This window comes from Grosmannia clavigera (genome assembly GCF_000143105.1).
Source record: "Grosmannia clavigera kw1407 unplaced genomic scaffold GCSC_140, whole genome shotgun sequence".
Classification (NCBI taxonomy): domain Eukaryota; kingdom Fungi; phylum Ascomycota; class Sordariomycetes; order Ophiostomatales; family Ophiostomataceae; genus Leptographium; species Leptographium clavigerum.
This window is the reverse complement of record NW_014040801.1, coordinates 2,857,559-2,880,477: the sequence shown is the minus strand read 5'-3', so window position 1 is coordinate 2,880,477 and position 22,919 is coordinate 2,857,559. Positions and strand designations below refer to the sequence as shown.

The window sequence follows — 22,919 nt, the reverse complement described above, 5'->3', positions numbered from 1 at the left end:
CTATGTAAACCCCCCCTTGTTGACTGAGCGGGCCCACAACTAGCAATGCGCTGAGTGACGACACCAATTCCTTATGTCAATGACTGCTTTCGTGCTCTCCCCCCGGTTAATGTGACGATCAGCACGACAAACTGGGAAGAAGAAAGGTGCCGAGAAATACAAAGCGCGAAACCGAGCTAGCTGCACCTTTCGTACCATTGGCCTCTGACTACGAGTACATATCTTACATAACCTCTGGCCTTCCCATTGAGCCCAAACACGATTTGTATAACAACCAAATTCACTGCCTCGCTCTCTTTCTATATAAACCCCCTCGGATACTTCTCTCCGTTCTCCTCTATTCTCCTTCGTATCCTCTTAACAAATTATTTGCCTCCTTCACAGACAGCACAACTACTCCACTACTTCTCGTTGCATATCTCTTTGCACACCTTTCTCACGAAGTCACCCCAACCCATACTACATCATGGAGATCAAAGAGGCACAAGAGCTCATCAACTTCTGTTGCCCCTATTGCTGCCGTGCTGCCGACTGGGGCTCCCACGAGTATTGTGGCAGTGGCTGGGACGGTTGCCATAAGTGCTGCAGACACTGAGGCAACCCCCCGAGCGCGATGCCGCCGTCAGAGAGAGAAAGTGCTGGTCTCGACGAGCGACTAGCCTTTGAGAGACACGTACTAATGCTGGCATGTCTTTTCTGCATCGGGACGCTCGCAGGCAAATGGTCAATGCAGCAGCAGCAGCAGCAGCAGTGGAATATGAGCTCCAAAACCGCACTGTCGGCTACTTTGCATCTACGACGTATATGCACCCCCATGCGTCTCCTCACTACGATTAGCACCTCCCTCTTGCGTGTTCAGTCGTCCCCATTTGTGTCGTCGCCATTTCACCCAAGCACTCTCGCCAATCAGCCCACAGGCCTAGACAAGGTCAGCTCCGCTCACCGACAGTTACATGCGTCGAGCAGCAGACACTATTGGTCGGCCGTGTCAGGGAATCCCTGGCTCAGCTTTGTGTGCCTTCATTTCCTTTTAACTTTATCCCCTCACACACGCTGTCCTCTATCGTTCCATTTTGCCTCTTCTGCATTCGACCTGCCCGACCTCCAGGTGCCCCACATGTGAGGCTGGATCTTCATTCGCATAGCCTTTTTTGGTGATATTCCTCCCTTACCTTCTTTTGTCTGTTCCATGTTTCGCCTTGTTTTTTGTAGTGACCCCGTGGTCTAGAACGCTGGACAAGCCTGGGGCAGATGAAGTGTGGTGGATGCAGACACATTATGCAGGCTGTTTATGACTACAACACTGGGTCGGGAACATGCATTACAGTCGCAGTGTGGCTTGGCCTATGCATTGGGCTGCATGCAACATAATTGCCATCTTTCCACAGTCTCAAGGCTTGCTCTTTCCGGCCGGTGTCCTGTTCCTCCCCTTGATTTTTTATTCTCCTAGCCTATCAGCATCCATCTTTTAGGCACGGTGTCCGGGGGCATATGGTTATGCATGGGATGGAATACACGGGACTATTGGAAAATACCCGCGCTGGAGCATTTGCGAAACACCAGCATTACAGGATATCTCACTCGACGGGTTACGGACATTCGCTTGGATATTCATAGGCTGTGAGGAAGTACTTGGTCGTTCATTAGGGACTGTTTTGACTCTTTGGTATTTTACGGGCTTGGGTTGGTCCTTATTTGTCTTTGTTTTCTATCCTGTATTCTCGAATGTGCACACCAATATACATCTATGTACCCATATACTTGGTGCAGGCGCACTGTTATGATCTATCGACAGACACCTGTTTATTGTAAGATACGACGGTCTTTTACCCAGTACCAGCAGAAACACTGCAGGGGTTTTGTTTTGTTTTGTTTTGTCTTTAATCAGCTTGGAGGTTTGAAGCTTCCACGTTTTAAGTCAGTGGGAGTGGGCTTATGCGCCTGTAGTGCAAGTAATCTACTTCTGCAGTGCGATTAGCATTCCTCTACTCCGTACTCCGTACTCCGTATACTACATAGGATACATTCAAAGACAGGGCCCATACGACGTATAAGGCTAGCTGTATTATGATAGTTGTCACACGAATATATGGCATTGTGGGAACTCATATAGACATCTGATAGCTCATACGGAGACCTCCGCATGGCTGTGCTTTCTAATCCCAGCATTTTTCATGTGCTCCGTATCTTACCAGGACTACTCCGTACTCCGTACTCACTCTGACATACCTGATTATGCATTAGGTCATGGGTGCAATCCTCCTTATGTTGTAGTTTTCAGGCGTCCATCGATACGCAAAAATAGTTAGGCCAGCCATGCACGTGTCGGATTTTTGAAATCTCCTATATCCGACATGTCAACTGCATCGGTTGCGTAACAAAACCCATGTGAGAAGGCCTCCCGACCCGCTCTGCTTATATTCCTCCAGGTAATCTTGATCTTCACACCTCCCACCTCCCACCTCTCACCGTTGTCACATCTTCTAGGGTTGCATCTACTCAATCAGGAAAGAATCTGCCGCTGACTTGATTTCCTTGGAAAATGTGACCTCTTCGCCCATTTCCAGCAGCTCGACCGATGTGACCTATTGAGCGAATACTTAGTAAACCGGCAGGACAAATTATAGCAGAAACAGGCAAACTTACGTCAACGTCCACAAAAGGTGCCGACTTGGAGAAACGAATGTGCATGGGAAAGAAGTCGTTCTCGTCGTCCGTCTGCGCTTCGAACTCAAAGGTCCCGCTCGGATTGCTCTCATCCACCGAGCCGATCGACCATTCCAGGCAGTCGCCGGACACCTCGTAATTGGCGTCAAAGCTCGAGATTGAGGGTTCCGCGCTTGCGTACGGGATGACCACGCTCACATCCTTGAGTGGGTCACCGCCAGTGAGCTCATACTCGACCGTCAAAGTGGAGCTACCGTCACCACCCTTGTTCACCCAGACGGTGAAGCTGATGGGAAGAGCTGACGGGTCCTCTGTCTTCGGAGCCGCCCGCCATCGCAGCACGCCTACGGCCTGATTGACAGGAAAGCCCTTGGCCGTGTTGCTCATCTGTATCACCTTGGTCCCATTGAACAGATTGCGGTCGACATTGGGGTGCGTCCGGAATTGTGCGCCGTGTGTTGGGTGCGCATCAAGGTTAAGCTTGATCTTGGTGAGCGAGACATCCGACACGCGCAAGGTGAGATCGCCGGTGACGGCTAGCGAGGTCACACTGCCCTCGCGTGCCAACTTTGCGTTGATTGTCTCGTTGACGGTGATGTGAATGGCGTCGTGGTCCAATGCGGTCGACAGATGTCCAGAGGCCGCCAGATCGGCTGCTGGTGTCGCTACTGGGGCGGCGGCTACGGGAATCTCGGCCTCGGGCCCCAGGTCGCCGCGGACGCGCTCGAACATGTCTGTAGTCTTCGACTTCTTGCCCAGTTGCATCCCCTTGCCCTTGAGAGCCACTGCCGGACTAACCGAGTTCATGCCAAGTTAGTTTCTCTCGACTATCATGTAAACACGGCTGCAAATTGGTTGTCCTTACCGGGCCTTTTTCTTCTCGGCCTCGTACGAGTCGTACGAGTCTGTAGCCGTGTTCTGTGTCGGAGCATTGTACGTGGGATAGACAGGAGTGCGAGGCGCACTACTAACGCCTCGTCGTGCAGTATCCTTGCGTTGCAGTTCCAACTGCTTGGCTTTTCGTTTGCGCTCCTCTGTAGCCTCGAGTTCTTTGTTCTGTTTGAAGACATCAGCACGACATTCGATGACCGATGTACGTATAATGACAAAAGGGCATCCATACACGCGCGATGATTTCTTGTATGCGCTCCTCATGACTCTCCATCTCCAGAAATGTCTTGATTTGACCGAGAGTCAGGTTTTCGCGGTAACCGAGGGTCACCAGCTCGTCAAAGGCGCTCAGAAGCTCGTAGGCATTGCGTAGGATCTCGCGCTCGTCGAGGCTCTTGCACACGCTCGATACCACCTGTGCGAAGAGGTGTAACGAATCGATATCCTGAAGGATGTTGGACTGCAGGTTGGTGATCAAAACCATGTACAGCTCGTCCAATGGCTGGTAAACAAAGCGAACGTTGTCCTGCTCGACAGTGGTGTGCTGCGTGCCGCTGTCGGCCAGCTTGGGAAAAGACGCCAAGAGGCCTTCGATCCTGGACCGTGGCATGTCCCGAAACAGTCGGGAGAGGACGGCTTTGCCGCCGCGGGTGCAAATGGAAGCAGCGAGGACAACCTGAGGAAGGGGACAAGACGGAAAATGTTAGCGATAAATTGCGTGTGGCGAGGTCCACGCCTCGTGAGAGTAGCAGCGAGCAACTATGGATACGAACCATTGTTCCTGTCTCAAATAAATCTGGTCGTTTGGACAAGTCCCGAATAGGCCGGAGGTTGATGGAAAGTAAACTGTATCAGGCTGTGAACAAGAGATGCACCCATACCGCCGCCCCTCATAGGGAGCTTTTCCCACCTCATAGTTGTCCCTTTCTGTGTATGTGGCCCGTGCCCACAGCATAGAAGAAACCGCGCTAGTCCATATACGGAAAGCGCCACACGACATCACTTCGCGTTTGTTACCCCCTCTTTAAACACAGGGAAACGGCAAATGACTTTTCTAGCATAATAATTTCTCTCTTCTTAACACCCAACTATCGGTTATCACGGGCTTGATGAGCTTTCAACGATCGAGCCGAAACAAAGACTTTCACCATCTAACTGATAATTTCTTTTCTTTGGCTACTTTTGACTCCACTACCGCTTACGACTCTGTCAAGCGACTTTGTGTGCCTCTTGTTGCGTTTTAGGGCACTGTCTGGTATCAACCACCGCGCATCAACACATCACTGCGTAATATTTTGCGCTCAGAAGATGACCATCATCGGAAATATTTGAGGGCTAGCTATTTGGGGACCGACTACGCTTACTGCTTACCATCGCCAGTTCATCACAAGTGCGATGCGAGACGACGAAACAAACGCGCTCAAGTTCTCCTGTCTTACATCATACACCATGGCTGAAGTTTCCTCTGAAACTATCGTTCCGGTTCAGATCGAGGAGGCGGATTATACGTTTGGCAGCCCGTCGAATGGAGGAAATACCGAAGACGATTTCGATTTCGACTTGGGCGATGACAAGACACTTGGGCTGTTGACGGAAAACGGTGATGACTACAATACAGAAGTGGTAGAAGACTTCCAATCACATATGGCACAAGCCGAAGACGAGGATGAGATAGGCTACGAAGGTGGCGGAGCGCCCGTGGGGGGTGAAAACGGCGACGGCGACGAACATGCACACGATGAGACCGGACACGACGATGAGATTGACTACGATGAGGCTGATCTCCAAACTACTTCTTTGAGTGCTGGCAATATCGTGTTGGACGAGAAACAGGAAGTGGACACTGCAGAGGAGGCCCACGATGCTATTGACTTTGAAACCGAGACAAACAGGGCAGCTCCCAATTCACCAGAACATGATGTGGTAGATGAAGGTGAAACAGAACAATTTTCACTCGATGAAGGCGATCATGAAGTACAGGGTGTCAGCAAATTCGAGGAATATGACGGCCAAGAGGGCGAAGAGAACGACGAAGAGTTTGAAGAAGAAGCTGGGGACGGCGAAGATGATGGTGAACGAGAGGACGAAGGAGAGTATGGCGGAGAAGAATACGATGGAGATGATGACGCAGAAGAGATGGACAGCCCAGAAGGATCTTTAAATGTTGGACTCGGTCACCTGCATAGCCCACACTCAGCGTCCACTGCCGATGTTACCGTCACATGGGGCACTGAAGTTTGCCCCCTCTTTAAGACATCCGAAGTTGACAGTCCGGATTCTTTTTTCCTTGAAGACCTTGAGGCGGCAAATTATCCGTTGTCAAAGTTTTTGCTCACAATACGGAGTGGAATTGCGTCGTGGGTGCATGCGGAAGACGAGATTTTCATCCGCATCGATGATCTCGGGTTTGAATTTGGAGAGGTATGTTTTGAACAGGCACCGCTAGACCCTCCCTCATGCTTGAACGGCCAACTAATCCATTACAAAAGACTACAACGGAAGCGCTTCTCGACCAGGTCACATTCCATAACCTGATTGCGTTGCACAACACACTCCTTACAAACGATGATGCTACACTTTCAAAGGGCTTGCATATAACCCTTGGCACACGGCCGAACTGCTTGCTGCGTCTGAAGAAGCTTGTCAGTGAAGCAGGCTCGGGGAAGGGCCTTTCGTCTTGTCAGCAGACGGCAGCTGACTCGGACGCTTCCTCTGACTCGGACGACCACGCTGACAAGTCTGACGAGCAATCCTCTGATAATGGGTTAATGGACAGAGTTGAAGAGGAAGAGGGTGGTGCCCTGACTCCGGAAGCAGAAATGGCCGATGTTGATGTAACAGTTGAGGAGACAGAGCCGTTCGGTGGTGAAGGAGCCGAACTTGCTACTGCAGAGGATGGCACTGAATCTGTCGACCATGATGTTGATGTCGAGACTGAAGGTGGCCACGGCGTGGAGGTTGCCGCAGAAGAAGCCGAATTAGTCGATTTTACGAATGAAGAGGAAGACGATACTGGCGGTGTGTCCCTCCGGACCACTGGTGGTCTTGAGTTGGCACGAGGAGGTCATACACCCAGCGAGGCTAGCAACGGCCATTTCGAGCAACAAAGCAAACTTAGCGAGCATGAAACGGCCGAAGAGGTCGGGAATCCAGATCAACACCTTAAATCGGATATTATGGAACCCCTGGACCAAACTGGTGGATCACCAGACCAAGAAAAAGATGGCGAACTATACAAGCCGGTACTTAGTATCTCAAACGGCGGAATATCTGACGATCCTCTGGAAGACTCAGTATTGGCCCATCTCGAGCCCGCCAACGGGCTCGAAGCTATTGACCAAGGCCACCAGTTGGGCGACTTGCAAGCCCTGGGCGAGGAGGACAATGGTGACGGCTTTCTAGATGTCAGCGGTGACTTCGATGCCGTTCTACTCCCAACGACCGTGTCCGAATGGGCAGGTGACGACAAGGCAGCCCTCGATGAGATGGATCTGTCACTTGATGCCAGCGTTACCGCTACGTTAGACCATGATGAGATCGACTACGAGGACCGCGATACTACTGGATTGCTCGGTACTGAGTTTGGAGAGGATGCCCGAATGATGTCTACCGAAGCTACCCTTCACAATACGGATGTGCCAGAGTCCGTTGCTGCCGCAGATGCAGGGCCCGATGAAATTGACTGGGACGACGACGATAAGAACGGTGCTGCCAGCGAGACAGCGTCAACCTCAGCAACAGCAACTGGCAAACGGACAAGGATAGATGAAGGCTTGGAAGATTATCTCATTGATGACCTGCCAGGTAAAAGACACTTCCCTGATTGTGTCGCAATGAACCGCTGCTAATTGTATAATCTAGATCTTAAACGTCATCGAACTGAACAGAGTCCAGCCTGATAGTCTTTGGAGTCGGATCTCGCAATATTTACGACTCTGATTCTCCACAGCCTACGGCAGTCACAGTTGTAGTTCGACTTGTACTGCAAACCAAACCCCCCTACGCCCCCATGCACATGCTTTCTCTTTCTCTCTCCACGTTTAGCTCAAGGCGCCTTCATGTGGCGTCCTCACATTCTTGCGACCTTGGCTCTGCCACTCCGTGCCCTCCATTTCCTTTTCTCGTATTAGGCAACTTACGTTAAAACAGCGAAAGGCTCTGCAGAACAGCCCCTCGTTGCTCCATTTATAACCAAGCAGCTTATCGCAGTATCGAATTAGTTGCAAAAGGTAGGTGACTCCAACATATACGACTATCAAGTTGCATTCAGGATAGCTGCTCGACCCAGGCACTGTTATCACAGCCTTTATAGGCTCAACTGCCAGCATAGCTATCTGGGCTTTAAACTAACGATTGTGATTCTGCTCTCCGGAGATCGCACCTCCGAAGCACGAAGCTTTTTGGCCGTCCCATTTCCTTTCTTTCTTTTCTTTTCTGTTCTTTTCTTTCTTTGTCTTTGGCTGCAGGCAATGACTGCAATCTGATTTTACTAGCTAGAACCGGGGTAAAAGCAAACAAGAGTAAGTCTTGTTTTTCTCTCTACAACAAGGCGAACGGCATGAAGAGAGTTGACTTTTGGCCAAATGGGCCGGCTTGCTTCGGACAGGGGAAACGGCCGGCGTATTGGCGTTATTGATGGTGCAGGGCCAGAAAGCAGCAACATACGTCTTTGTTGAGGAGGAGCTCTCTAGGTCAGAGCTCAGTATCGCAAGAGGCAGGGTGTGGCTTTTGTGTTTGTTTGTGTCAGAAAAGCAAAGGTTTCATATATGCTTGCAGAATGCGAGAAGCTGTCTGTGAAGCTAGAGTATCGCAGCAGACTGAACTCGTTGTACAAAATATTATGAGCAGATTCAATGCTACCTTATTTTTTAGACAGTGCTGATTATGTAAGTGCAGGGTATACATTTTCTGCTAGCAGGATACGAGTACAAACTGATGCATAGCAGAACCGACGTTCCGGAGAGCAGGAAGTGCGATAAGATGCCGGCAACAGTCGAAATAGCTGCTTGTAGCAGGGGAGGCACCCGCATCTATAGATTTAAGATATCTTCAAGGCGGCCGCAGCTTCCTATCGAGCACACATGAGGCAAAACAAGCATCCGGGGACGAATTGGCGTGGCAAATGTCGGAAAGTTCTTCGGGGCCGTGCTACCTAGCATCTCTATAGATGCAAGCTCGGGCACGAAAAATGCCAATTTACGCGTCAGTGAGCTGCGGCCGCGACTCCACAGCGGGACCTGGATGTGCTGCTAGTGCACTAGCCAGGGGGAGTGGCGTGTGCAAAGCCCCTAAGCTCTGAAACCAACCATGTAGAAACAGGATGCCGTCCCCTGTACTTTGTAGAGAGCAAGGGATGGAGGGAGGTAGGTAGCGGGAGCCTTTAGTACGAGTTGTCTTACGTAGGATAGAAACTATCTTTACAACCGGCGAATGACCTGTTTTTTCTTTCGTGTTCGTATTTCCGCACTTCCAGATGCTAAAATAGAGAAAGCACGATTGGCGTTTACCGCATAAGGACTTTGAGACCAAAAAAAACTAATCGGACACGAAGTCTTTCGCCATCTTTTCTCCTTATTTCTCGCATTTGGGTCAACCAGCACATTCCCTCATTTAGCGAGAAGAAACACGACGCCCCGATTTTCCAGCCCCAGCATTACCCGCAGCTGACATCTACGTCTGTGTGTCGCTGCTCTGTGGCCTTTTCTTCCTTTCCAGTCGCATTGCCCATTTCCTGTGTCATTTTCAAGCACACCCGCTTTACGTCCCCGTCCGCTTCCGCTTCCAAACCAGAACCTATATTGGTAGCCATCGCCATCCCGCCGCGATTGCAGCAAGCCTCGTCGCGAACCAGGTCGACTCTTCGACATCCCAGACGACGTTCCTTCTACCTCCGAGGCTATCGGTCCCTCTTCCCCTCTCGTCTTCTCGCCCTTTCGTATGTGTTAGATGTGAGGAATTCGGGTCGCTCTTCTTTTCTCTCCCTGCCGCCCTCTGCTCGCTCCGCCCACTCGCTCACCAAACACGATCGCTTTCTCTCCTCTCGCCTGGCGCGAGTATTACGATCCTTATACTGCCCAGAAGTCAACAGTCGACAAAAGGCAGATGCGCACTGCGGACGATATTGAGAACGACTACTATTCGACTTGACTCAGACTTAATATAATCACCACCACTACAGAGATCCCACTGCTTCTTGTTGCAACACGGCCTCTCTCTCCGAATAGTACCGTCCGGGAAACGGAGGCTTACATTTCACGACCGTATTGCCGACTCCAGCTCGCTCGAAGTCAATATGCTGGAAGACAAGTATGGCCGGCACTTCTCCGCCTCGCCTAGCGCCTGATCGCTGACAATACTTTCGTCCTGTAGGTACATTGGACTGGCTTTGGCCATGATGTCCAGTCTGGCTATTGGAACAAGTTTTGTAATCACGAAGAAGGTATACTACAAGCTCCCTAGAGCGGAGGTGGGATAGAAGACTGTATGACATTCTAACGAAAGCAGGGTCTGAACCATGCCTTGGAACGGCACGGATTCGAAGGGGATGGCTTTGTCTACCTGAAGAGCCCATTGTGGTGGGCAGGTATCTCAACATGTAATTGCCACTCTCCACAGCTGTGCCTCATTTACATTCAAATACTCATATGCGCACAGTGGTCATTGGCGAGATTTGCAACTTTGCCGCGTACGCCTTTGCACCGGCTATCCTCGTCACTCCTCTCGGCGCTCTCAGTGTTTTGGTTGGTGCCGTGCTCGGCTCATACTTCCTCAACGAGATATTGGGAACATTAGGAAAGCTCGGAAGTGCCATCTGCCTTATCGGAGCTGTGATAATTGTGCTCCATGCGCCAGCTGACGAGGAAATCTCCACCATTGACGAGATTTTGAACGATGCTATCAAGCCAGGTACGCCGAACAGCACCGCTCCGTTTTATTATGTACATGCTAACCGTAGCTACAGGCTTCCTGTTGTATGCACTTGCCGTCACAGTTTACGCGGTCGTCGCTATTTACAAGGTGGCCCCTGTGTATGGAAAGAAAAACCCGCTGATCTACCTGAGCATTTGCTCGCTGGTCGGCTCTGTTTCTGTCATGTCGGTCAAGGCCTTCGGCATCGCCCTGAAGCTCACATTTTCTGGGAACAACCAGTTCACTCACCCTTCCACTTACGTGTTCATGATTGTCACCGGCGTGTGCATTCTCACGCAGATGAACTACTTCAACAAAGCCCTCAGCCAGTTCCCAACAAACATGTGAGTATCGGTTGTTAAAGCTCCTTCTGATTTGAGTTGGGGGTTCTAACCGCACAGTGTCAACCCACTTTACTATGTCACATTCACAACCGCCACCCTTTGCGCATCTTTCATTCTTTTCAGCGGCTTCAACACCACGGAGACGGTTAACACTCTGTCCCTGATCTGTGGTTTTCTCATTACCTTCACTGGGGTCTACCTGCTCAATCTTTCCCGCGGCGACCCAGATGGCACTCGCATGGCCGGCCGATCTGGACCCGATGCGACTGGCACCGACATGATCTCGAGCATCCAGACTCGCATGAGCATGGAAGCTCGCCGCAGCTTCGGCCCCAGCCACCGTCGCAGCCTCAGCAACGGCAGCGCCGGTGATCGACAAGGCCTGATAAGAGCCTATGATGAAGAGGAGGCAGCTGGCTTCGGCCTGGCTGACCTTACTGACTACGCCGAGGACGGAACCGTGCACGATGGCCTGACCGGCCCGTCAAACGGCTCTGCGAACGGCCAATTCAAGAAGAGCAGCGCACAACCTAAGGGCTCAATAGAGCAGTCGACAAAGCCTGCCGACCGATGATGCAAAATTACAAGACGCCGACATGCACAACTTTCCTTTTTTTCACTGTTCACGTTGCCCACCGGCCATTTGCTCGTGGTGCATATATAAGAAGCATATTCTTGGGTTCGGTCTGGTTTTTCTTACTCTCTACATCTCGCACCCTCCCCCGCCCACTGTTTGGCTTCCGGGCTGCTGGATACCGACAGCTGTAAATTCTCAACACACCACTTCTGGTAATGACATGCTACGGGGGTTTCCTGCCGCTTCTATTTTTTGACATGACGGCTAGAATGGTACACTAACATAGGGGATAATTGCTCTCCTATTATTTACTGAGGGATTGGAAGGGGGTCTGTTTTGCAATGGGGGTTTTTACTCCATGCTTTTCTTTTTTACTACAGGTGTTGTTCACAGAGGCATATGGGATGTGTACCAAGTTGTCGACGAATAGGGATGACAAGGGGCAGAAGCGGCATGGAAGGCAGGTGGTCGATAGGAGGCGTTGGTTTTTTTTGGATTTTAACTCCGTGGTTCCCGCTTATACCTAAGCGGAAACCGCTCTGGCTGGGCCGATACGCTTGGATTGTTCGGTCTCGCGCTGTCATTTTACTTTGTCATTCTTTGCTTTGTCAATTTCTTCCATGTTTTTAACAGGCTCTTCTATCTTGTACGATACGCGTGCTCTGGGAGGGTTATCCGTAAGATACTTACCAACACGAAGGGCATCTCTCGAATGGAGTTTGTTACAGGCCGCCCTGTTGTCGTTTGCTGGACGAATTAGTGATAGGACGAACGATTAGGAGAGGTCGCTAAAGCCTAGCAAGGCTTACGCGTTGGACCCTCGCTGTTTTAAATTATCAATAATCCCGGACGTGTGGAACATCTGAGGCCTCCTTCCCTTATTAGAATTCCGACGACGTACGGGTACATTGCACATTCCTCGCGACGATTTGAGTCCGTGTTTTTTTTCTTTTCAAGATTGTGATTTGTTTGCAGAGTTGATGCAAGCCTTGGGAGAAGGGGAAAACGCCGTTGAAATGACGGACATAGGACAAACAGACAAAAGAAAACAAAAACAATCCTCCCCTCCTCCCAGTAAGCCTCCATGTCCCTTATTTTTTACTTTTTCCGGGCCCCCAACCTCCCTTTTCCGGCCTTTCCGGTGTTCACCAGTTCTCGTCCAAGTTAGTGTCCATCCCCACAGTACGGAAGTCTTGGAAATGGTCGGTGCCGAGGTAGGGCTCGCCGACTGGCTGTTCTTGAAGGTTGGTAAAAGCGTTGGCAACAGCACCGATTGAGGTCTCATAGCTTGCACCATCCATGCTTCGGAAAAAGTTCGAGGCACTAGCCGTCCGCTCGTGTCTGCCGTAACCGTCGTTCTGGACTCCGACAGGCCCGAGTCCGATCATCGCTGCTCCACCCAACGCCTCCCCAGCGACAGGTCCAGCGCCATCCAAGAGACCGGCACCGTCGCCACCAGCTGCACGTCGAGCATCCTATTGCTCAGCGGGCGCGGCCTCCTCCTCTGCGGCTGCGGCCTGCTGGGCCTCGAGGGCGCGCTGGGCCTCGGCGGCAGCGGCCTGCTGTGCGGCCTTGGCGCCGTAGTCCTGGCTGATCGGCTGGGTCACCGGCTGCTCCTCCTTGGGCTCGATGATGGTGACGGCATCCGGCAGGGTCTTCTGCGGGCCGGCCTTGCCATCAGGGTCGGAGCCGCGCATGATCTTGACCTTGATGCCCAGAACACCCTGGCGCAGCAGCACGTGACGGGTGGCACTGTCGATAAAGTCCTTGGCCGGCTGGCCGGAGTGGATCATGAAGCCGTCGGTGAACTTCATGGACTTGGCACGGGCGGCACGGAGCTTGCCGGACACGACAACTTCGCAGCCCTTGGCGCCGCTCTCCATGATGAAGCGCAGGACACCGTAGCAGGCACGGCGGACGGCCAGGCCGTTCAGCAGCTTGTACCGCAGCGACTCGCACTGGGCCACGGCCGACAGACCGCGGTTCTGGACCTTGGCGGCGTACAGGGACACGCTGTTCTCGGGGAACTTGAAGCGCTTTTGGATCAGCGACGTGAGCTCGCGGATGCGGCGACCCTGCTCGCCCAGAACCTCCTGCGTGTGCGTGGCCCGGATGATGATGTCGGTAACGGTGGGCGTGACGCGGACTTCGACGCCGGAGTAGCCCTCCTCAGCCAGCTCGCGCTGGAAGAACTCGTTCAGCTCGGCATAGAACACACCGTCGGCAACGAACTTTCTCCGCTTGGAACTGCAGACGAAACGGAATCGAGTCAGCGTGTGCCCTTCTTGTTGCGAGACTCCCCGTCCGCCCATCATCCGCATCCTTGCATTGTCTCTTCTTCGCCAGCCACGACGCCTCGTTGCCCCTCCAATGCATATCCAGGTAGTATGAAACTTACATCTGAACACCCGGGGCAGCCATGATTGATTTTTTCTGAGCGCGAACGGTACAGTTGTGGTTGGTAGGTATCTGGTCGAAATAGGCTCAGAGTGTTCCGTTCACGATCGATACGTTTTTAATTTTCTGTGCTGGCCCTCTTCTCGGCCATCAAAGAAAAATATTCTGGCAGGGTCCCACTACTGCTGAAAGTTTGGTGGGGGAAGCCCTAACATGCTTAGTAACAAGTATTGGCCCACAAAACGTGTGCCAGCTGAAGGCCCGAGCTGGCACCTGGCAGCCCGAGCCACGAACGACCGATCTCACACCCCCACATAATCTGTACGGAGTATCAAGCACGTGATATCTGCATCACGGCCAAAAACCATATGCATTCGATCGGACAATTAAGCATCGCTTGATCCGTAGCCCAGAGTGTTTGAAGCTGAGCGATTGTAGTTTGTCAAACTGAAATGATAATAGTACGGCCTGTACAGCCTGTAGCTTGGCGGGACCTTGATGCAATCAAGCCAACCTGATGTTCGTGTCACGTGAGACTCCAATCACCTAGTGTACTTGATATAAGATATCTTCATCCACATCCGGTTAGCGAGGCATCAGCAAAAACAGCTCTGGCTGGGCCCCTCCTCGTCCGACGTTGCGATAACAGTGTACATTTCTTGCGGCTGCCAGACTTATTTGCCGTACGGATTACACACAACTGCAAAACGCAATTTGATCTTTCAAGCTTTCTAGGCACCAGCATCATATGGTCTAGTTCCGCGTCATCTCCCTGGCAACGTTTGTCCAGAGTTCCAATCGAGTCGGTTGTTGATCTTCGCCAGAGCTATTCGTTGACCTGACTGCGGTGCCGGACGTCGGGATGGACGCCAAGCTGGTTTGTGCCCCCCCCACAAGCTCGCATCTCGAGCACAGCTAACATAGTATTGTCCGTCAACTTCAGACAATCGAAGGCGTCCATGCCCTGTCTGCTGGGACGTCGACGTTGGGCACCCTGAAGCTCACCAACTTCCACATCATCTTTTCTGCCCCAGTGCCGTCGTCAAAACCACCATCAGCGCATTCGCAAGACCAGCCACAGAAGCACCACTCACCCCCAGTACGACACAGAGAGTCGTGGATTACGTACCCTATCATTTCCCACTGTACCTTCCGACCAACTCCTCCGTCCAGCGGTCAGCAATCGTCTATCCGTCTTCGTTGTCGCGACTTCAACTATGTATGCTTCAACATCCCTAACGACAAGCAGGGACGCGAGGCTTTTGACTTCATCCGTAACAGGACTTGCCGCCTGGGATGCATCGAGAAGCTGTACGCCTTCTCATACGGCCCTCCTCGGCTGGAAAAGGACGTTCATGGCTGGGATATATACGATGCCAGGGCCGAGTTTCGGCGGCAAGGTATAAGCGAAAAGCTTCCGGACAGAGGCTGGCGAATCTCGTCTATCAACCTCGACTATTCTTTCTCACCAACGTACCCAGACGTGCTTGTGGTTCCATCCAAGATTTCTGACAACGTGCTCAAATATGCCGGACAATTTCGCTCGCGCGCCCGCATCCCAGCACTGACATACTATCACCCAATAACACAATGTACTATCACACGAAGCTCACAGCCGCTCGTCGGGGTCCGGAACAACCGGAGCATCCAGGACGAGCGCCTGGTCAGTGCATGCTTCTCCAAATCGACGGAAGTCTTTGGCGGCAGTACTGGCAGCGGAAACGCAACACCATCTCCTTCTACTGGCGACGATGGTAGCGTGCCCAATGAAGGCAGTACAGCTGGCGTGGCCGCATGTGACGGACCTGGTTCTGATGCTACTTCAGATACAGAGCGCTTCGACGACGATCTGGCTGCAGCTGACGTCGCTTTTGATGACAAGACTGGCAGTCGGATTGTTGGTGCGCGACGTGACAACTTGATTGTGGACGCACGTCCTGCCATCAACTCCTACGCGATGCAGATGGTCGGCAAGGGTTCTGAAAATATGGAATATTATAAGTGCGCTACCAAAATGTTTCTGAGTATCGATAACATCCATGTTATGAGGGATTCCCTCAACAAGGTGATCGAGGCTGTGCGGGATGCCGACGTATCGCCGCTCCCTCCGAACCGTGATCTTCTTGCTAAGAGTGGATGGCTGAAGCATATCCGAGGCATCCTTGCCGGCTCTGAGATTATCGCGAAGCAAGTGGGCGTCAGCGCAGCACATGTGTTGATCCACTGCTCTGACGGATGGGACCGCACTAGCCAACTGAGCGGCCTGTCTCAAATCATGCTGGATCCGTATTTTCGAACGATCGAAGGATTTATCGTTCTTGTGGAGAAGGACTGGCTCTCGTTCGGCCACATGTTTCAGCAGAGATCCGGACACCTCAACCACGAGAAGTGGTTCACAGTCCAGAACGATGCGATGGCAGGCACCAAGATTGAGCCTGGCGAAGGCGAAGGACGGAACGAGGTTTTCGACAACGCCGTGGCCAGCGCCAGGCGCTTTTTCAAAAAGAGCCTCAGCCAGGACAAGGAGGAATCGGATGCGGACAGTCTTACGACAGCCGACGAGAGCAGTGTAAGCAAGACAGCGTCGGCCGAGGAAAGCCAGACCACGCGGCCCAAGGAAATCAGCCCAGTCTTCCACCAATTTCTCGACGCCACATACCAGCTTTTGAGGCAGCATCCTGCTCGCTTCGAGTACAATGAGCGCTTTCTCCGGCGGCTTCTCTACCACCTCTACTCATGCCAATACGGGACCTTCCTGTACAACAATGAGCGTCAGAGACGCGACGCACACGTGCGGGAGAAAACATCATCAGTATGGGACTATTTCCTCTCACGTCGGCAGGATTTCGTCAACCCAGAGTACAAACCGGATATCGATGGTTCCGACAGACAGGAGGAGCGACTTCTGTTCCCTCGACTGAAAGATATCCGATGGTGGCACCAGGTGTTCAACCGCACAGACGAGGACATGAACGCGGCACTCAATGCAGCAGCAGCTGCCGAAGAAAAGTGCGCTGCCTACCACTCCACCGTGGCTGCCGGGTTGGCATCTGTTGTTATGACGCAGCATGGAGACGAGGCAGGGACATTGGGCACAGCGGACGGCGCATCCGACTCTCCTCGCCGGGGTGCCAGTCCAATGCCACCCCCGTCGCTACAGAGTTCGCAGTCAGCAGCAGGCGAGCTGGAGACGCCACCGACAGCCGCCACGGCTCGCTCCATGCTTGCCAACCCACCGGATGAGGTGCCGGCCAGTCTCAACCGCAGTGCATCTGCCCACGAAGCCGGCACATTCACAGTCCTGCGGGACGGCATTGCCGGCCTTGGCCTGGGGCAGAAGGTTGGAGGTGTTTTCGGCAGCCTGGGAGTTGCCGGCGCCTTGAAGGCAGCATCGGGTCCTCCACAGCACGACGGTGCAGGTGGCGAGCAGCGGCGGAGCGAGTCTTTCAGAGCCGGCAGCAGTGACAGCAGCGAACAAGAGATGAAGGACATGTCTTAGAAAGAGATATCGCCCAGGATGGTTTCGGACGATCGCGATTCCGACGGCATTGTCACGAGAAGCACCGAAGACTCGAATCCGTCCAGCGATGATCTCAGCGTCATCACGCACTCACAATGTGTTTCCGGCGTCCCGGTGCCTCCGGGACAGCTTTTTGTCGAGACGAACAATCCTTATGGCGACGTTGAGACGGATGAGACGGCGGCACCTTTATAAGCTCCTTGGTATAGGAGGCAGCGGCAATTTGTAGCTGCCATGGTATCTGATAAAGCATTGTTTGGCAGCGATTACCCGCCCATGTTTTATGTTGAAGGAGTAGGCTGCTGTATGCCCGTTCCTTTTCTTGATTATCACGTGCCGCATCTAAATGCGGCAAAGCATACGGGAGTACAGAGTACTCTTCCTTTATTGATGATTACGAGCATACGCCGTCGGGCTTCGTCCGATCCAGGGAGGCCTTTGGGCGACTTGGGCAGTGAACTAAGATACTACACCTGTTACCCCGCCCTGAGGGCCAGTTGACACTTTGAAACCCCACGTAATGGCGAGTGGGCTAACTGTGCGAGATTATAAAGTGGATGGAGCCGGCTGGCCTAAGCTTCTCTAAGATATGCATGCAGAGCCCAAAGCCCCGCCACACCGCTGTGTGAGCATCATTTGCATTCAAGTCCTTCTGACAGCCCAGACCAGACCAGACCAGACCGTACGGAGTACGTAGACCGGTGTCCGGCGTACACGCAACTGGCACGTTTTATACAGGGTCCCCCCCTTCGAGACAAGCCGGGTTGATTGCATCAGCCCTTCTTGCGTGACTCCCCAAAGCATCGTCTTCCCCGCTACACGCGATCAAAACTCCCTGTAACAGCCCCCTAAAAGCACGCCCCCTCTCAGCCGGCCCCTCCAACAGGGCGAGATTAAATTAAAAGAAAGGAGCGAAAAAACAAAAACCCGAAAAACACAAACAACATTGGCAAGACCCGCTTGGCTTGCCGACCTGCTTCCTTTTGGACATCATCTCGACCTTTGTGCTCCGACGACTTCGCTTCGGACTCATCTCCGACCCTCCTCCGCCGTGGCCATTTCTTGCTTCAGCCTGAGAACTGGGCTCATCCCCTCCCTCGTCCCGGCCGTGTTTGCTGTCTTCTGTTGTCCACCGCCGCGCCTGTTCAATCCCCCTTTCCCACTGCTGTCCACCACCCAACCTATATACCCACCTCCATAGCTGCGACTCGTTGCCTCCCGCTCTCATGGCAGACGCGCCCACCAACGACGAGCTCTACCCCATCGCCGTCCTCATCGACGAGCTCAAGGTATGTTCCGAAAGGAAGCGTTCGGCCGGGACGTGCTGTGAGATATAGGCTGACCGTCTCGCTCGTTCGGTTGCCGCTACTTCTAGCACGACGATGTTCTGCTCCGCCTGAATGCCATCCACCGCCTTTCCACAATCGCCCTCGCTCTCGGCGCAGAGCGCACCCGGGATGAGCTGATTCCCTTTCTCGATGGTCGGTGTCACTGTCTCTGTCTCTTTTCACCTCCTTATCACCCCTCCTCCCATCTGTCCCTTCCTCCCGTCTGTCGCGGTGTGTTTTCGCGTCTCGGGCGAGGATGAGGCATTATTGGCGAAAGCGGACGATCGACAGGACCGCCAGCAGATGACGCGACGTGGACGGCCAGGGATGCCGGAAAGATGGACGGTTCGAGTTCTCGGATGTGGGACCGTGTTTCGCTGACCAGCCCGTTATCACAGAATCGGTCGAGGATGAAGATGAGGTGCTCGTTGCTCTGAGCGAGGAGCTGGGCAACTTCATCGAGTATGTCGGCGGTTCCCAATGGGGCCATGTCCTGCTGTCGCCCTTGGAGAATCTGGCGGCAATCGAAGAGCCCGTTGTGCGGGATAAGGTTCGTGCTGTTAACGGGAGCTTGCTATCCATCCCTTGTCATCGCCCTTCCCTGACTAATCCGGTCGTTTGCAGGCTGTCGAGTCTCTCAACAAAATCTGCGAGCAGCTCTCGGCAAAACAGGTCGAGGACTACTTCGTCCCCTTGACCGTTCGGCTGTCCAAAGCCGACTGGTTCACATCCAAGGTGTCGGGCTGTGGCCTGTACACCACTCCCTACAAGAAGGTGCCACCCACTGTACAGGAACAGCTCCGCCAGCAGTTCGGACACCTTGTCCACGATGAGACGCCGATGGTCCGGCGCCAGGCCGCCACACACATGCCTGGCTTCGTCAAGGAGATGCCCGCTGCTATTGTGATTGACGAGATGATACCCCTGTTTCAACATCTGGCTCAGGACGACCAGGACAGCGTGCGCCTCTTGACTGTCCAGATCCTTATCGCCATTGCCCAAGTTGTCCCGAAGGAGCAGCAGGCCAGCCACGGCGTTCTTCTGACGGCCCTCCGCAGCCTGATAGAAGACAAGAGCTGGAGAGTTCGCTACATGGTGGCGGAGCATTTCGAAGAGGTATGCTTTCGTCCGCGCGTTCCGCGCTTGCCGTTGCATGTGACTAACGCGATCGTTGTAGATCGCAAAGGCTGTGGACGAGGAGGTTGTGGCGAGAGATCTGGTCCCGGCATTTGTGAAGCTGCTGAAAGACAACGAGGCCGAGGTGCGGACGGCCATTGCCGGCCAAATACCCGGCTTCTGTGCCCTGGTGGACCGCGAGATTCTCCTGAACGAGATCATGCCCAGTGTCGAGGACCTCGTGTCCGACACGTCGCAGCATGTTCGCGCGGCTCTCGGCACACAGATCTCGGGCCTGGCGCCAATCCTGGGCAAGCAAGAGTGCGTCGGCCCCAAGATATGACCCCGGCCGTGGAAGGCTATTTCTAGTGCTAATGCGCAAATGCAGGACTATCGACCATCTTTTGCCCATGTTCCTCCAAATGCTCAAGGACGAATTCCCGGAAGTACGCCTTCACATCATCTCCAAGTTGGAGCTAGTTAATAAAGGTACGGGACAGCCGAAGAGGTGTGCGAGGGTGGCATCGACATGCTCACGCAGTGTTTCTAGTGATCGGCATCGAGCTTCTCTCCCAGTCGCTGCTGCCGGCAATCGTGCAGCTGGCCGAGGACAAGCAATGGAGAGTGCGGCTTGCCATTATCGAGTACATCCCACTGCTGGCCAGCCAGCTGGGCGTGCAGTTTTTTGATGAGAAGCTGAGCAACCTATGTATGGGATGGCTCGGAGACACAGTCTTCTCGATCCGGGAGGCGGCCACACACAACCTGAAGAATCTGACGGAAGTGTTTGGCGTCGACTGGGCCAGCGAGGCCATCATTCCCAAGGTGATGACCATGGGCAGCCACACGAACTACCTGTACCGCATGACGACCTGCTTTGCCATAACGGTGCGTGCCCCCCGAAAAGTGTCCGATTACGGCTCCTCGTTTTGCCTACTGACGTTGTTTCCAGACGCTCGCCTCCGTTGTCAGCCTGAACGTCATCGACAAGCACATCCTTCCGATGCTGGACAAGCTTGTTGTGGACGACATCCCCAACATCCGTTTCAATGTGGCCAAGACGTACGGTGTGCTGATCGACGTGCTTAAGCGGTTGCCAGACCAGGGAACACTGTACTCGCTTGAGAAGCAGGGCAGCACAGAAGCACCATCGACAAAAGGGGCCGAGCTGATTCAGAGCCGGATCCTGCCGAGCTTGGAGAAGCTGCAGAAGGACGACGACGTCGATGTGCGGTACTTTGCGACGACAGCGGCGGCTGTGGCAACAGGAGCTGTGCCAGGCGGAGACCCGATGAATACCTCTCCATAGACGACACCGTAAAAGAAAAGGGTATAAATGAAGAAGCAATTGTCGGTGTACTTTAAGGTCTTTCCCTTTCGTTGTCATTCCCATCTGCACATTTAGACATTGGCTTTTGCTTGTTATTCTAGCTATTGGTGATCGTGTACGTAAGTCGGAATCCATTGTTGCAGCAGCGTCTGCCGCAAACTAGATGCTCCCGCTTCGCTTGACTCGACTCGACTCGTAGGCGATCCGGCGATCGGGACACAGATCCAATCACAGCGGCTGGTAGCCTTTCCACAGACTAGAGTGGGGCGACACCGCCTGCTGTTTCCCACTGTTTTCTGGTGGTGTCGACAGCGGACTACTGCGTACAAGCGTCAGCCTCGTCCCTATTTCGCGCTATGTACCAATAAATGGCCAGCGATTGTCGCTCTGTTTGTCCAGGTGCCACCCTACTATTTTTGTCACAATTCATCCGAGCAAGCACACACACACACCTCCACGCACATACTCGTACATACACACATACTCCGTACACGAATATACCAAGGGGAGACAGCACGACAGACATACAAGACCGGCACCCCGTCCGAGAAGCTGCACCTTCCTTCCTTCTGATCCTCAGCTTCATTTCGTCCGGGCGACTTGTTGTCGACCAGCAATCGGGCCTGGGCCGGGGCCTGTTTTTTCGCGCATTCTCTCTCCCTGCAGCCGGCCTGGCAGCTAGCTTCTGGGCGGACTCGGTCTGGACGCGACTGGTGCAATCGCTGCAGTCGACGGCCGGTCTTCTTCCTCCTTCCTCTTGCGCATCGGGCCAACACGCGGCAAACCGGCCGAGCAGGACAAGACGTCCCCCTCTCCATTCCTTCTCGCCTGTCCTCGCCGGCGGCACTGCCAGCCGCCATGGCCAACCAGACATCGGCCTCGGCCACGACGGCGAATGCGCCATCCACGCCGGTCAAGGTGCCTTCGGCTGCGGCCAGCTACACGCCGGCCACGCTGGATCCAGACCTGCGGTCTCAGATCAACATGGTGCTCATCCGCGACGGCCACGTCTCCAAGTAGGTAGCGGTAGCCCGGAGTGGCCACCCCCCCCCCCCTTCTCTGTCCAGATCGCCTCGCTAACCAGGCCTGCTTGCTCGCACCATCGCAACAGGATCCAGGACCATCTCCTTCACATCCTCCATGCCGACTCGTCCAACTGGCCGGCCGCCATTCAGGCCCACGCCCTGCAGCTGCTGCGCTCGGGCGACTACACCAACTTTCCCGCGCTGATGCGACGCGTCATGGACGACATCCGCCGCGACACCCTCGCCACGCCAAACGGCGACGGCACCGCAGACAAGAAAGGCAGCAGCCCGGCCGCATCCCTGGCCCTGCCCAAGACCGTCGTCGACGAGGCGTTGCGGGTCACCCGCGAAAGCCTGGAGATGGTCTGCGAAATCGAAGAGAACGGGTCCCTGTGAGGCCTGCGAGCTCTCGCTACTTGCTTTGCTTACCTTCGGATGGCTCCAAAAAATGGGAGGCGTTTCTACCGGCTTGACTTTTGGAACGGGGCGTTCTGCGACTCTACACTTGCATCCATCTTTCTTTTCACCCTGTCTCTCTGCCACGACCGCTGCTCTAAACTAAACGAGTACACCAATTCCTACTCCCTGTGCCCACAAACCATCGGGACGATGTTTCCCTTGCTACGCGGCCATAAGCCCGACCTATCAAGCATCGTCGCAAGCTTAAAGTCGTTCATCAGCCTTGTCTCACATATACACCGGTAGAAGGCGGCCTGCATGTGCAACCAGTGTACAAGTGCTTTCGGGCAAGCGGAGACAAGAGGCAGGAGCACGTATCTCACGTGCTTCCAACTCGGTACTGGTAGGCTGACAGA

The 22,919-nt window shown here is 53.6% G+C and overlaps 7 protein-coding genes across 7 annotated transcripts; 5 read left to right on the top strand and 2 right to left on the bottom strand.

Annotated features, from left to right (window-relative positions):
* Positions 1-2,495: 2,495 nt before the first annotated feature.
* On the bottom strand, positions 2,496-4,473 carry CMQ_1130 (coatamer subunit protein; the record flags this gene model as incomplete). Its single annotated transcript, XM_014318209.1, has 5 exons — positions 2,496-2,585; positions 2,647-3,460; positions 3,533-3,723; positions 3,791-4,234; positions 4,423-4,473. The coding sequence occupies 5 exons, from the start codon at positions 4,471-4,473 to the stop codon at positions 2,496-2,498; spliced, it is 1,590 nt and encodes a 529-aa protein (XP_014173684.1).
* A 534-nt stretch (positions 4,474-5,007) lies between these two features.
* On the top strand, positions 5,008-7,406 carry CMQ_1597 (uncharacterized protein; the record flags this gene model as incomplete). Its single annotated transcript, XM_014318676.1, has 3 exons — positions 5,008-5,491; positions 5,756-5,979; positions 6,048-7,406. The coding sequence occupies 3 exons, from the start codon at positions 5,008-5,010 to the stop codon at positions 7,404-7,406; spliced, it is 2,067 nt and encodes a 688-aa protein (XP_014174151.1).
* Positions 7,407-10,202: 2,796 nt separating this feature from the next.
* On the top strand, positions 10,203-11,385 carry CMQ_1132 (duf803 domain protein membrane protein; the record flags this gene model as incomplete). Its single annotated transcript, XM_014318211.1, has 3 exons — positions 10,203-10,464; positions 10,520-10,811; positions 10,869-11,385. 3 exons carry the CDS (start codon positions 10,203-10,205, stop codon positions 11,383-11,385), a joined length of 1,071 nt encoding a protein of 356 aa, XP_014173686.1.
* Positions 11,386-12,863: 1,478 nt separating this feature from the next.
* On the bottom strand, positions 12,864-13,809 carry CMQ_1499 (40S ribosomal protein s3; the record flags this gene model as incomplete). The annotated part of the gene is made up of 2 exons (XM_014318578.1): positions 12,864-13,635; positions 13,787-13,809. The coding sequence occupies 2 exons, from the start codon at positions 13,807-13,809 to the stop codon at positions 12,864-12,866; spliced, it is 795 nt and encodes a 264-aa protein (XP_014174053.1).
* Positions 13,810-14,647: 838 nt separating this feature from the next.
* CMQ_583 (protein phosphatase) lies at positions 14,648-17,284 on the top strand (the record flags this gene model as incomplete). Its single annotated transcript, XM_014317662.1, has 2 exons — positions 14,648-14,662; positions 14,729-17,284. 2 exons carry the CDS (start codon positions 14,648-14,650, stop codon positions 17,282-17,284), a joined length of 2,571 nt encoding a protein of 856 aa, XP_014173137.1.
* Positions 17,285-18,531: 1,247 nt separating this feature from the next.
* On the top strand, positions 18,532-21,058 carry CMQ_1435 (protein phosphatase 2a 65kd regulatory sububit; the record flags this gene model as incomplete). Its single annotated transcript, XM_014318514.1, has 8 exons — positions 18,532-18,594; positions 18,681-18,786; positions 19,032-19,183; positions 19,258-19,749; positions 19,811-20,070; positions 20,138-20,238; positions 20,300-20,637; positions 20,702-21,058. 8 exons carry the CDS (start codon positions 18,532-18,534, stop codon positions 21,056-21,058), a joined length of 1,869 nt encoding a protein of 622 aa, XP_014173989.1.
* An 879-nt stretch (positions 21,059-21,937) lies between these two features.
* CMQ_549 (uncharacterized protein) lies at positions 21,938-22,500 on the top strand (the record flags this gene model as incomplete). The annotated part of the gene is made up of 2 exons (XM_014317628.1): positions 21,938-22,095; positions 22,191-22,500. 2 exons carry the CDS (start codon positions 21,938-21,940, stop codon positions 22,498-22,500), a joined length of 468 nt encoding a protein of 155 aa, XP_014173103.1.
* Positions 22,501-22,919: the final 419 nt, after the last annotated feature.